Genomic DNA, 14486 nt, shown 5'->3' on the forward strand with positions numbered 1-14486 from the left:
GATTTGATAGATAGGAGGAATAGTGGAGACTGCAGTGAGAAAGAAAAGAAAAGATCAAAGAGTAGGAGAGGGTCGTCAGCGGCATCAAATGCAGGAGACAGGATGAAAAGGATAAAGATAGAAAGCACCATTAGATTTGGCAATTAAGAGATCATTGGTAACTTTGTGGAGCAGGTTCAGCTGAATGAGGCTAAAAGATTACAGAGGGCTGAGGAAGAGACAAAGTAGGGGCAACAATTGTACGTAGCTTCTTCTAGGAGTTTGGCTGAGAAAAGGAGGAGAAATAGAAGATGACAGCTTGAGTGAATGAAGGATTTAGTGAAATTTTTCCAGGACTGGGGCTTAAGACATAGGGCATATTTGAAAGCTGTAGGGGAGAAACCAGTAGACAGGAAGAGGTTGAAGGTTAGAAAGGCAGGGATGATTGAAGTGATAATGTGCTGGGAATGATGGGAAGGGATCGGATCAAGGGCAAGTATGGAGGGCTTAGCATTGGCAAGGGAAATGACCACTTCATTGTGCGGGAGTATAGGGTAAAGGAGCGAGTTGGGGATGATGTTAAAGTATTTAAAGACTGGAAGGGGAAAAGATAGAGCTCATGTCTAATAGTCTCAATTTTTACAGCAAACTTAGAGGCAAGTTGTCATCTGGAAGGAGAACAGGGAATGTGAGAGATGTGAAGGTCTGGAATAGTTTCTGTGGTGAGAGAGGCAGGGTATCAGGGAGGAATAGAAGGTTAGCTTTGCAACACTGAGGGCCTGTTTGAAGTGGGATAACGCATTCATCATGTGCTCAGTACTGTTGTGTGACTTCCTCCAGCTCTGTTCAGCAGTAAGTGAATATGAGTGGCTGAGGCAAGATGGTGGGCCTAATGAGGGGCTGAGATTGTGCAAAGAAGGTGCAGGAGAAAGAAGCAGGGAGAGAGATTTGAAGGTGGAGAATAGTGTGTTATTGAATTGGGTAACCATTGCATTGACACTGGAATGGAAAGAAATGAATGAGAGCAAGGGTAATTGTCTGGGAGGACAGTGTGTGAGTGTGTGTGTGTGTGTGTGTGTCTGCATGTGTCTGCGTGTGTGTGTCTGTGTGACACAAGAAAAGACATTGACATGCAGTACAAGGTAGGACTGTTTTGGCCTTACTTCCTGGAACAGAACTCAATTCTTTTGAGAACCTTGGAATTTAAATGTTATCTCACTGCACATGGAAGTGACTGGTACCATCATGAAGTGAGATAGCATGCTATCCTTGAAAGCAGGAGGAGCCTAGCTTCAAAGTCAACCATTGAAATATATTGGCTGCATGCCCCGGGGCACAACCTCTTGGGCCTCTAGGCACCTCTCCAAGTCTGTAGGTTTCAAAGAAAGTGCCAGTCTGCATTGGTAGAGGGAATTTTCTCACCTGGGAGTTCCTTTTCCTAGTGAAAGCACTGGTCCAGTCCCTATCCCCATCCTCTATCCCACTGCAGACAGTCTTCATGTAGGGACAAACTATAATACATTGGGTAGGATGGTAAACCACTGTACTCTTCTGAAAGAGTTCCATAAATGTAGATGCAGATGAAGGCATACTTTTTTCACTTTACTTTTTTTTTTTGTTATATGTGTATGTTCTCTTTCACATGACTAATGTGAAAATGTTTTGCATGACTGCACATATATGACCTTTATTGAATTGCTTGCCTTTTCAATGAAAGGATCGAGGAAAGAAGGTGGGAGATAATTTGGAACTCAAAATTGTAAAAAAATGAAGATTATATAACTGGAAAAAATAAAATATTAAAGAAAAAAGACTTCCATTTTAGCGTTTGATCTTATTTTCATGCCTCAAACATCATTATTGTCAAATTCATCGAGACAGCCTGGGGAGGGGCTTCAGAGAGTTTGGTCCAAACCAGAGATTAGGAAATTTGAGTCCCAGAAAGGTTAAATGATTGTCCAGAATCACGTAACAAAAAAGTGGCAGAGCTGAGCGTGGGATCCAGGTCTCCTGGACTCTTTCCAGACAGACAAGGTCGGATATAAAGAAAGTTTCTGTCCTTAAGAAACCTATCATTTAGACTGCTGCTTCTATTATAACATGCTGCCTCTGAGTCTTTTTTAAAACAAAACAAAAAAAACCTCCTAAAGTCTTGATGTTTAATGGAAACTTTGTAAAAACAAATCTTATTATGCAAGCCTAGGTAGTTAAAGACATGTTGGTGTGCTTCTGCAGATATTTCTAGGTATGCCCTTTTAAGAACTTTAGTTTCAAAATAGTTTAGAACTGAATCCTGGAATCTTTTCTGCCTCTGCACCTGAACCCAGAACAGTAGCTTAATGGTAGGGCGGCAGAACTACCTCCATCTTACCAACGATCCTCACCTTCATAAGTGAGGACATGCTTTATGATAGAGAGCCAAACCAGAAAAAAATGGAAGCTGACCTTCTCTGTCTTAGCCAAATTTTAAATCACCCTTTGGCTATTAATCCCACCTCATTGCTCCCTTGATTTCATAGGAAGACATAATTAGAAAGGCTGCCTTACTTTTAGGGGTAGATTACTTGGTTAGAACATGACTATTATGTGACTGACAAAATTTATAAATTATGCTTTGGGAGGAAAAATCATGCAGACTTTTGAACTGCCATCTTACGGCTTCTATAATAATTGCAGTTCCCCACATTATTCTGCCACCATTATAACCTTTTGGGGATTGAGTCCAACCTCTCTCTCATTCCTTCCCATCAAAATGACCAAGCTTCAAGCAATGAATTACTTGCCAAGTGGTCAGTGCATCCTTAAAAGAAATAATCAATCACAACTAGTTGCTTTGAATAATTACACATACATCTGGACATAATTTTCAGTTAGTATTTACTTTCTTCAAATCCAAGCTATAGACTGGACATAAGCACCATTTGTGGAATTAGATAAACTTTAGGGAAATATGAGGAAATGACTAATAATTTACTAAAATTTAGAAAGTTCCTAAATAGCATGATATAAAAATTTTAAGAGACAACTTTGTCAAAATAATAAAATGCACCAGGATATCAAAAGGATGGCTAGGTGGCTCAGCTGATGGAGTGCTGGGCCTGGATTCAGGAAGACTAATTTTCCTGAGTTCAAATTTAGCCTCAGACACTTACTAGCTGTGTGACCCTGGGCAAGTCACTTAACCCTGTTTGCCTCAGTTTCCTTATCCATAAAATGAGCTGGAGAAATGATAAATCATTCCAGTATCTTTGCCAAGAAAACCTCAACTGGGGTCACAAAGAGTCAGAAGTGACTGAATAAAAGATGTCAGAGGAGTTCTACTTATAAAAATTTTATTTACAAATCTGAATATGCATAAGACTGCACATTGATCTTATGCTCTACAGTACCTCAGGACCCCTTTTCTGCTAATATTGACCATACAAAATTTTTAGTTATTTGTCGTTCAAATGTAATTGTCCTTACATAGCATTCTGGGATAGTTAGTATTTAATCTGTCAGTAACAAGCATCAAAAAATTTCATGTTTGTTAAATGGGCAGTAGTGAGCTTTGGTGATGAAGTATTCTGAATTTTCAGCTTTTGATGAGTTCTTGGTATATTTAATTTTGACTTTATCTCCAGCCTAAATAATCTCTTTATGGGAGGAGGGGCAGGAGAGAGAGTAACCTCCTAGGCACTTATTTAAGAGATGCCACCCTTCTGGACCATATTTAATGGGATTCCAGAATTGTTGGAATGATTAAAATGTCATTTAGACATTTTTATGCTCTCATTGTTGCATTAGATTCACATGCTTAATGACATTTTCAAAGGTCTTCTTTCTTTTTAATGATGATTTGTCTAACCAAAGCTGCTACATCGGGTCTGATGGCTTCCAAGGACTCATCAGGTCTCCAGAATTTCACAACTTTACCCTCAGGATTGACAAGATATTTCCAAAAATTCCACCTTGGCTCCTTCTTCGATGAATCTAAAAAAATAATCAGATAAATTAGCATAATTTCAGTGTAAACTAAAATCTTCAACTTAATTTTGGGCATAATTTCTGCTGAATTCATTTCAACTCAGCAAACCCATATGTAAGACACTGTGCTAGATACTGTACCTACAAAGACAAAATGAAAACGTTTTCTCTCAAGGAGTTTATATTCGAAAGTTGATACAGGATAATTAGAAGTTGCAAAGAGCCCTAAAAACTAAATACTGCCTAAATGAGGTCTTAGGAATCAGAAATGGAGTGTGTAATAATGTTAGTCAAACTCTTTTAGGAAAAAGTTGAAATGTAAAGATCTGGTTGTAGGAATGATTTTCTATAGATCTGCTAAGGGGTGGAGTGGAACAGTTCATTTTGGAAAAATACATTTAAATAGAAACATTTTTAACCTTATTCCTTTACTTCATTTTAATGGATAAAATGATGCTTTAATAATTTGTGGCTTAATTTGAATACTTAGTATATAATTGCTTCAAATATTAAAGAATACAATAACTACAAAAACTGAAGAATTACATGTATATAATAAATTTTTTTAAAGGTGGCTCTTTGTTAAGGTAGGAAAGGAATTGTTGCCTTTTAATGCCATTTATTTCAAGTTATTTGGTGTTCAGTTTAAACTTATGGATGTGTTTCATTTGTGCCCACCTAACTGACTAACTTAGGAAAGAGGCAACATATGAAGAGACATTTCTAACGAGAAGAACCAAATAAAAATTGCACTGAAGAACATATTTCAGTTAACATAGTTTAAAATTAGCTTGAGGAATGGAAAAATTTCCATGACGGAAAAGGTTTCAAAGCATAATACAACAGTTTGTGGCAAAAATCTTTTCACTATGCAAGGAGCTCCTAGCTAAGATGCTGCTTTATCTAGGCCTATCCTGCTCAAAGGACCCAGTTCTTATTTGCATCTGAAGTTTTGACACTTATTTGCTCTCAGAACTTTGCTGGACTTCAAAGAAAACCTTAAATCAACACAAGTTGCTAAATTCTTTGAGGGAAAGACTTTAGAGACAATGGAATTTCAGAAATTAACTTGAATAATAATAGGAAAAAAGATATTACAGTAATTCTCACATGAAAATGAGAGAACTAATTCTAAGATTCGGGTTGCAAATGGAGGTTGTTGATCTGCAAACACAAAAATGAATATTAGACTTTGAGTGTTACATGGATATAGTAAACAAATAAATTAGAAATTATTAATAAAGTCAGCAGTGGCAGGTAACTAAATAAAGATCTCTTGCATCTATTTCCTCCTTTCCACTGCCATTCCTACTAGGCCAGATTAATCTTTCTGAGACATAATTTCCCTGATTTAAATGGTTCCCCATTACTTATGGAATAAAATCCATTCTAGCGCACGGTGATGTAGCCCCAATCCACTGTTCCAACTCTTAACACTTCCCCTCATGCACCTGATGTTCAGCAAAACTGAACTACTTCATCATTCCTCGAAGATATCCTATATTTGTTTAGCTCTGGATCTTTGTTTTATCTACTTCCCTTGACTTAGTTATTGGAATTCCATCTATCCTTAAAGGTCCAGTTAAAATATTAACCTCCTTTATGAAGCCTGTCCTGATTCCCCAAGCCAGATGTGATCTTTTCCTTTTCTATGCTTCCATAATTCTTTGCTTAAACTTCTTAGTGCGTAACACCATTAGCTTTCTCTTATATTTAATTTAGTGTCAATTTAACAAACATGCATTATGTGCTGTGTGCTAGGCCCTGTGCTGGCATCGGTGATATCAAGATAAAACTGGACATCACACAGTTACTGTGCTTCAAGAGTTCGTAATTTTGCAGAGGATAGAAGTCATACATAAATAACTATAATATGAATTAGAATATAGTGAGTACAAGGAGAGGTCAAAGATGCAGTAAGAGATGTGTTGAGGGAGAAACTACTTCCAGCAGGGAGAATTTTGGAAAAAAATTCCTACGAGAAGTAGTGCCTAAGCTGGGCCTGAAGGATTTTCACAGGCAAAGATTTCTAGGGAAAAGAGTCCAATCCAGGTGATAGAGCTGGGCAAGAAGAGGGGAAATGAGCAAGGCAGTCTGGTTAGAATATAGCATTTGTGAAGACAAGAGCTATGAACTATGGACAGCAAAGGAGGCTGGAGTCGGGCTCTAGAGAGCTCTGAATGCCTGGCTAAGGAGTCAAGAGAATCACACAAACAGGGTGAAGGAAGGTGCAGTGATAGGACAATTGAATGGGGAGACGCTAGAATTAAGATCAGTTAGGATGTCGATGATAGTTCTTCAGTTGAGAGGCGATATAACTAGGAGAGTAGTGGTGTCATTACTGTAAAATAAGGAAGCTAAAAGGAGCTGTAGGTTTTGGGAGCAAAGGGATGAGTATTTAGTTTTATATTTGTCAAGTCTGAGGTTCTGGTAGCATGTCCAGATGGGAAATGTCTAGGAGTAAGTGGAAAATTATAGACTTGGGAGCCATCCATGTGGAGTTGATAACAATCCTAGGGAGTACATGAGCTCATCAGTGGAGGTTCAAGTTTTGGGGATAGAAGGAAAAGGAGGAGCTAGAAAAAGAGACATGGAAGAAATGATTAGAAGACTAGAAGGAGAAACATGGGAGCACAGTGTTAACAGAAGATAGTATCAAAGAAATGGCAGTCAATGGGTTGTCAGCTTCTTGAAAGCAAGGACAATTTATGGTTCATCTTTATATCTTCCAAAGTGCCTAACAGTGCTTTGCATGGAATATAAACTCAATAAATGCTAAATAAGGTATACATGTCATCAGTCCTTGTCTGGACTATTGCATTAGCCTCTGAAGTGGCCTTGCTAGAAGAATGTAAGCACCTGGAGGGTAGAGACTCATTTTTGTCAATTCATCCTGAACAATTAACACAGGGCCTCATATATAGTAAGTGTCAGCAGAAAAAAATGCTTATTGAGTTGGGGCAGTTCCCATTTACTGGAATAGACACTGTGTATATATATTTTGAGGGTTACAACCAATAATTGAATACTAATAGGGCTCACAGTGCCTCTTTTATCTACACTGCTAGATAGTCATTATGTTTGCTTTTTAGGATGTCAGGTCCTACGTAAGTTTTTCCAGCTGCTTCATATAACGTCACTAAAAGGGATAGGTCTTACCTGGCCATGGAAGAGTACAGAGAACTTTTACTTTCTTCATAATGTGGATCAGTGGTGCTTAAAGTTGCAAGGATTCGTAGCGAAAATGTTATGATATGGAACTGGGTAATTCAAGCACGAAGGTTATTTTACTTTGAATCTAGCAAGCTTTTAAAGATAGCCAAACTTGAAGGTAGCCTTGAAACAGGCTTTCATAGCTGGCAGGAAAATTATCAATGAGTTTCCTTTCTCATCAACATTATTTAGAGGTATGCAAAGAGAACAATGAGGTATTTCCATATTATGCTTTATGAAGTTATGCTAATAAGAATTTGCAAGATGAAATCTTTCATGAAATATGTTACGTAGCCATAGCAATGCTTCTGAATTAAACTGCAATTTACATTGGATCAGATCTTGCACTACCAAAGAAAACGAAGCACTAATTTTGGGGAAAGAAAACTTGCTAAGAATTGTTATTAGTAATAACAATGCCCCACTAAAGACTTTCTTCAGTGCCTCCCTATGTTGTGGAGGTGACTCTGGGCTGAATAAATCCTGTGTAAAATTAGGCTAATAAGGATTTGCACGGTGACAGCTTTGATGAAATAAATGTATTTCATAAAAAAACCTTTGCTAATAGCTGTACAAATTGTAAAGGAACTACCAAGTTAAAGATGAACCGTGTTTTTGTTTGTCTGAGGACTTGCATAGCTAAGTTTGGGGGTTACTTTCTTGGCCATCGGGGGGTGAATTTAGGAGACTATGGCAATTCATAAATACTGTGTGCAAGTATCTACATTTGTCAACAGAGTAATTATATAAATGAAGTGAAGGATCCTTAAAATATTTAAGTATAATAATATGAACTCACATTTACATAGGACTTTACTGTTTACAAAGTACTTTTACGGTTTGCAAAGCACAGAAGATGAGATGATTGTTTTGTAAGACTTTGTTAATGAAACATTTCTGAAATGAAAAACAGAAAATTAAGGTCTGGAAGCAGAGGGGTTTAATCTCAAAAATGAAAGCCAATTAGAAAACATAACAAGTGAGGAAGATATTTACCAATAAGGAATCTAAATGCAGGGTCTCCTTCAGATCCTAGAATCTTAATCTTGTGGAAAACGGGGAAGGTTACTCCATAGTTGGATTTCACAAAAGCTTCTATTTCGTGGCTGGGGCGGGGCTCCGATTCTCCAAACTGATTGCACGGGAAAGCCAGGACGTTGAAGTGGAAGGATCCGAACTCTCGGTGCAGTTCCTGCAGGGCTAAGTAATTCCTGTCTGTGTGCTGGCAGTTACTGGCCACGTTTACAATCAGTGATGCCTCCGGGAAAAAGAGAAAGGCCAACCAGAGGGTGAAACATATTTTCATAAAAACTGCAAGTTCAAAGAACAAAAACAACTTCGAACAAAGCAGCTCCTCTTTGGTTCCATTACATTTCTTCGTAAATATTTATAAAACAACGTAACAGTGCTAGGACTTAATAGCATTATATCACTGGTTAAGAAACCTTGGGAGTGCAGAAAAGGAGAAACTTTAAAGTTTTAGTGATATACGTAACTTTTTTTTTTGTTGTACCTGCATTTTCATATAAAAACTATTAAGTCATATATTCCTATCTCCATCCCCATCCCTACCTACCCTCCCCCCCATTAATCCCTAAATGATCCAAAGCATTAACACAAACAAGAGGTTTCTTTTAACATCCAGAAAATGAAAAAAAAGAGAACCGAACTTTATTTGGCTTGTGACATTATTTCAAATCTTGCTTTCCTTAGGGGTTAAAGGGACGTGTACTGAGAGTTCCCCCTGGGTAACGCCTTAGTAGTAACTAAATCCATCAATCCCTCCTAACCAAGTGTTACTATTACAGGATGTAAAGTTAAGACGTGGATTCTGCAAAGAGGATACAAAGTATCTGGAAAGGCATCTAAACGAAAACCACAAGACGCTACTCACTTTGCCCCTGTACTTTTCCAGAGAAACAGTCCTTCCCCTGGAGTCCTTCACTTCGAAAGAATAAAAGTCTTGGATTTTTGGCTTCAGGTATCTCAGCTGCAGCAGGAACAAGGTCCCGGAGCACAGGGCCATGGACAACAAGACCGCGATCACCCTGGCCTTGGGGACGGAGCATTTCAATGGGGTCGCGGCCAGAGGCTCCATTTTGCGGGGCTCGCGGGCGGCGTCGGCAGGCCTGCAGTGGGAGGAGGAGCCCAAACCCTAGGCCGGCCGCCGCCCCGGCCGCGGCCTCGCCAAAGCAGCCAAGGGTGCCGCAGCTCCGCTCGGTCCGGAGGGCACGGGAGGAGGCTGCTGGAGGGGCTTCGGCGGTGACACGACGAGAAGCCGGGAACGGACAGGCCCCTAACTTGTAATTGTCCCCCTTGCTCTCAAAAGAAGTCAGAACATTCCGCCAGTAGATGGCGCTGCAGCAGCTCGAAAGCCCCTCCGAGGCCCCGGCGTGAGTGGAGGAGGACGGTAGGGCGTGGAGCTGAAAGGGACCCGAGGGGGCATCCGGTCAGCTCCCCTCCTACCGTTGGGGCTGAGGAAGGACTTCCTAAGAGGCGGAGGGATGTGCTGGGCGGCCTGATGTCGTAGGGATTGAATGAGATCCTTGGGATTTAAAATGGGGAAGCCAGGATTCTGATACACACAAAACAAACCAAAAAAACCCAAACCCCAAACGTTCTCTAGACTTCTGTGTGGAGAAATAAATTGATGAAAAAAAAGACATAACGGATTGCGTGCCTTCTCAAGGAGAGGGGAAGGGAGAGATTTTGGAACTCAAAATTTTAAAAACGTGTTAAAATGTTATCCATGTTAAAATCCTTTATAGCCCTTTATCTCAGCTTCTCAAAGGGTTAGTGTTTATAATCCACCTCCACTTCATTTTGTTACATACAAAAATAATCCCATTACATTTAACTCAATGAAAAATTATTTAGCATCAACTATGTTCAAGGTGCCCTTGTAGGCTCTGGTTACAAAAATGAAAAATAATGATCTTTGCCCTCTAATTACTTACAATCTTGTAAGGGGGTATGAAAAGTATATGGATGAGTTTAATGTGAGTTAGAGTATCCAGAAAGTCAAAAAAGAAGGGGTTACAGTAACACCTGCATTGGGGCTTGAGATGGAGAAGAATTTCAGTAGGCAGAAATGACACTGAGAGTCTGGTGTAGGCACGAAGGATCGTGCACATGAAAAGCTCAGTGGTCAAAGATTTCTGTATAAGTATGTTGAGAATTCAAAAATGCCATTAGAAGGAAGGCCATCTAATACTGATCAGAGGAGGGAGAGATAAGTTGTGGTGGAGAGTGACTCTCAATGGCAAATAATCACCAGATATGAAGGAGGCAGAATATTATCTTTCTAGGAAATATACCTGAGATATGATGGACAGTCTAAGCAATGACAATTACCCACTTATGATTCGAGTGGAGACAAATTCTATTTTTCCTTTTTTTAATTTATTTAAAATGTTCATTGATATCTCTTGTTTTTATATCATCCTTGTGAGTCATCCCTTATAATAAAGAGTGAAAAAGAGAAAAAGTAGCCCAGCAGAACTAATAACATATGAACCATCTGACAGTATAGTTCATGTTTCATTTCCATTGTCCCCTATATTTGCAAAAATAGGAGGGGTTAATTGTCTTATCTCTTCTCTGGAGCCAAGCTTGGTCATAATTTCCTCCTTTTTTTGTTCTTTCAATTTACATTATTGTAGCTAGAGTATATATTGTTTTCCTGGTTCTGCTTACTTCTCAGTGAATCAATTAATATAAATCTTCTCACACTCTGAATTTTTGATACCCATTGTTTCATATGGAACAGTTATATTTCATTATATTCGTGTACTAAAATTTGTTTAGCCATTCCGTAATGAGAATTCATGACCTTAGCTGTCTATACATAAGTATTGGTGATAAATAAGGTAAAATATAAATATTGATAAAAGGAGGTATTCTATTCGTAGGTATTCTTAATAATAAGTGGCATTAAAATATGACATATGACTGGAATTTGACTATTCAAAAATGGCAGATTGGATAAGTATATCAAGAAGTTATGCTTGTATAAAGAAATCTGAACTAGAGAGAGGAAGCATCGTGAAAAGCAATAAAATGAAGTTAAATATAGACAAAAATAGGATGGTGTGGTCAAAGTAATATATTGGGCCTGAAGGAGGAAATGATTGATAAGTTTGGGAAGCAGATAATAAGCTTGGCATATGGCATCACAGCACAGTGGTATTGGTTGACTTCAACTATCTAGATGGCTGTTAGAATCTTTTCTTTTTTGTTACTAAAAGCAAAGATATATTCTTGACATGCTTAAATAATAATTTAATTCTGGATGTAGACAAGGAGGGCTGTATTTATCTGAAGTTTAAATCCTTGCTGTATCCTTGCTGAGTATCCTTGCTGAGTGTCTTTTCCATGCTGTGGTTAAGTGTCAAATGGTCTAGACTGTCTCATTTTGTTTTGATCCTGAACCTGAGCCACCAGACTGGACTGAATCAGGTCTAATCTCCTCCCCCACTCCTCCAGGAATCTTGGCAGGAAGTGTCTATGTATCTTAAAGTTTGTGATAGATAGACAAGGAGGGGAAAGCTGGCCACAGTATGATGCCTGCCCCAGACTTTGTCATGGTTGTTCAGTTGTTTCAGTCATGTCTGATTCTTTGTGACCCTATTTGGGGTTTTCTTGGCAGAGATATGGGAGTGGTTTGCCATCTCCTTCTCCAGCTCATTTTACAGATGAGGAAACTGAGGCAACACGGTTAAATGACTTGCCTAGGATCACACAGCTAATAGATGTCTGAGGCCAGATTTGAAGTCTGCCTGACTTGCAGACTGGCACTTTATCCACTGTGACACCTAGGTGCCTACCCTAGATTTCGGGGCACTGTCTTTTAAAGAATTCAGATAGTACATAGGTAGGATCTCATGGTAGAAAATTCTACAAGGTCTATAGAAGGTTATGTTTGTCCTTCGTAGACGAAGAAAACCATGCCATCAGAGAAATGATGGCAAGAACTGCAAGGTCTAATAGTAATAATGAAGTACTCTCAAGGGTGGAACTGGGATGACAAACACAAATGATTCCAATGAGACTCAACTACCCAAATCTTATTTTGCTTCTGTTTTTTTTTTCTGCCAAAGAGAACAACCTTTTTGTCTTGAAAGGGTAGAATAAAGATGGTTAACAGGGAGTTGAAATCTCAGAAAAGTAAGAAAGCATTAGGAGGTCTACCACATGCCAGGGTGCTGAAAAAAAATTGTTTGTTTTTATGTGTGTGTGTGTGCGTGTTAAACTAAGAATAACAAGAGAGGTGGATTATTGTCAACTTAGTTTTGATTTTGGGCAAATTCTAGAATGAAATGTTAAAGAGATGGTTTTTGAGGGCATAGAAAGGGAATCAATGATAACCAAGAGTTAGCATGCCTTTATCAGGAATATGTGAAATATCATTACAACTTTTTGTCAGGATTACTAGATTGGTAGACCATGGATTTCCACAGACATAATATACTTTGGTTTGAGCAGAGCATTTGCTAGTATCCTTTTTTTCCCCAAGTAGACAAGTTATAGTTATATAGATATTGATATAAGATCAGTTAGTAAAGTTAGTTGGATTTGGAACTTTTTGAATAGTGGTATTCAATAATAATTAACAAATTAATGTCAGCTTAGAGGGTGGTCTTGAAAAATGCATTTTTATCAATGACTTTCATCATCTTTGACTTCAATACTTTGGAGGAAAGAATAGTTGTCATGCTTATCAAATTTTTTGATGGCATGAGACTGGAAGGGAGAGTTTAAATACTGGATGTCAAAGTCAGAATTTTGACAGATAGGCCAAATCCAGTAACATGAAAGTTAATGTAATAAGTGTGAAGTCACATTTGGGTTAAAAAAATGACACTTTAGAAGTCTGTGTCTGAGGAAGCGTGGATGAACAACAACTTGCATAACAAAATCTTGGGACTTTAATGAATTTCAAACTCAATGAAGTAATAACATGATATGACAGTCAAAAAACTAATGTTCAGAATGTTAGAGGTATTATAGAAGTAGAATAAACAGGGCTTAGCAACTGATAGGATGTGAATAGTAGAGGAGAGTGAAGAGTCTAATATACATTTCATGTTTTGAGCCTGATTGGACTGGGAGAATGATAGGCTTCAGTATCCTTATTTGCAAGAAGAGAGAACTAGACCAGATGGTCTCTGAAGTTCCTTCCAATTCTAGATCTATGATACAATGATGAAACATGGAGTTAATTTTTTTTTATCATGTTGAGCTTGAGGCATCAGCAGGACACACAAGTGGAGAAGTCTGTCCAATGGATAATTGGAATTTCTGGACTGAAGCTGAGAGGTGAGGTCTGGGCAGAGATATTTGGGAATCATCCATATGGTAGTGATAATGGAAGCCTTGGGAGTAGACACAATTGCCAAGAAAGCAAGTTCAGAGAGAAAAAGAGAAGACAGACATGGATATAACTTTGAATAGATTGCCCACAATTGGGTGACAGAAAGAACAGAAATGGATCAATAAGTTAGCAAAGGAGAGGAAAGAAGAAAATCAGGACAGAGCAATCAATATATGTTGGTTTATAATGAACTGGTAGATTTCACTATACGTAGATTTCCTGAGATGAGTGGAAAGGTCAGAAGGAGGAACCATGGCTGGTGAGGGTGAGTGTGGAGTAATCTTGAAACAGAAGGTGTGATTCTGAACTCTAGTGTTGTGGGAAATGACTGCTAAGACCTGCAAGGTGAACAGTCAAAAGGTTGGAGGAGTCAGCTCAAGATGGACACTGGTAGGGAAGTAGTTTAGGCACAGAAGGAGAGATTTTGGCAGTGCTGTAAAGGCAAAAATGGTAGTTTGGCATTGGATGTTGTGCATAGCAAAGTCAACAGCGATGCGTAAATGAACCTGAAGTTTCTGGCTGAGGAGGGAAAACTATGTGATGGTACTGACCATTTCAAGTGTTCATATTTTAGTTTAAAATGTTATTGAGATACTTTGGTCTTCTCATTTGAATTTAAAATGAAATTGAGATATTAAGTTTAAAATTTTTTGTAGCAAAAGAGGCCAAGAGACAGTTCAGAGACCCAATTATACTCTTCACAGTAGTCTTCTTAGTCTCCTTACCCCCTATGGAACTGATTTATTGCCTTTTATTCAAACATTTACTTAATTGTGCTACTTAGAGAGATAGAGAGAGAAAGAGAAAGAGACAGATAGAGACAGAGAGACAGAAAGAAACAGGGAGACAGAGAGCGACAGAGACCAAGAGACAGACAGAAAAAACCAGAAATGCATTAGCTGTAATGATGGTTATTAAATATTTTTATGAACAATGTACTAGATGAATTCTATTA

At 38.5% G+C, this 14486-nt stretch overlaps 1 protein-coding gene and 1 long non-coding RNA gene across 2 annotated transcripts; one reads left to right on the forward strand and one right to left on the reverse strand.

Annotated features, from left to right (window-relative positions):
- Positions 1 to 3294: 3294 nt before the first annotated feature.
- Positions 3295 to 9813, reverse strand: GPX8 (glutathione peroxidase 8 (putative)). Its single transcript, XM_072605631.1, has 3 exons — positions 9053 to 9813; positions 8155 to 8416; positions 3295 to 3951 (listed from the first exon to the last, which is right to left on the reverse strand). Exons 1-3 carry the CDS (start codon positions 9254 to 9256, stop codon positions 3788 to 3790), a joined length of 630 nt encoding a protein of 209 aa, XP_072461732.1. The 5' UTR covers positions 9257 to 9813; the 3' UTR covers positions 3295 to 3787.
- Positions 8413 to 9034, forward strand: LOC140501741 (uncharacterized). Its single transcript, XR_011966338.1, has 2 exons — positions 8413 to 8537; positions 8967 to 9034. It is a non-coding gene; the product is annotated as an uncharacterized lncRNA (long non-coding RNA).
- Positions 9814 to 14486: the final 4673 nt, after the last annotated feature.

This window comes from Notamacropus eugenii, chromosome 4 (assembly GCF_028372415.1).
Source record: "Notamacropus eugenii isolate mMacEug1 chromosome 4, mMacEug1.pri_v2, whole genome shotgun sequence".
NCBI classification, from domain to species: domain Eukaryota; kingdom Metazoa; phylum Chordata; class Mammalia; order Diprotodontia; family Macropodidae; genus Notamacropus; species Notamacropus eugenii.

Coding starts and splice junctions, on each gene's coding strand:
- GPX8 (XM_072605631.1), bottom strand. CDS start 9,256: ATGGAGCCTCTGGCCGCGACCCCATTGAAATGCTCCGTCCCCAAGGCC. Junction 8,417..9,052: donor TGGAAAAGTACAGGGGCAAA/GTGAGTAGCGTC, acceptor TTTTTCCCGGAG/GCATCACTGATTGTAAACGT. Junction 3,952..8,154: donor TGCATTTAGATTCCTTATTG/GTAAATATCTTC, acceptor TTATTTTTTTAG/ATTCATCGAAGAAGGAGCCA.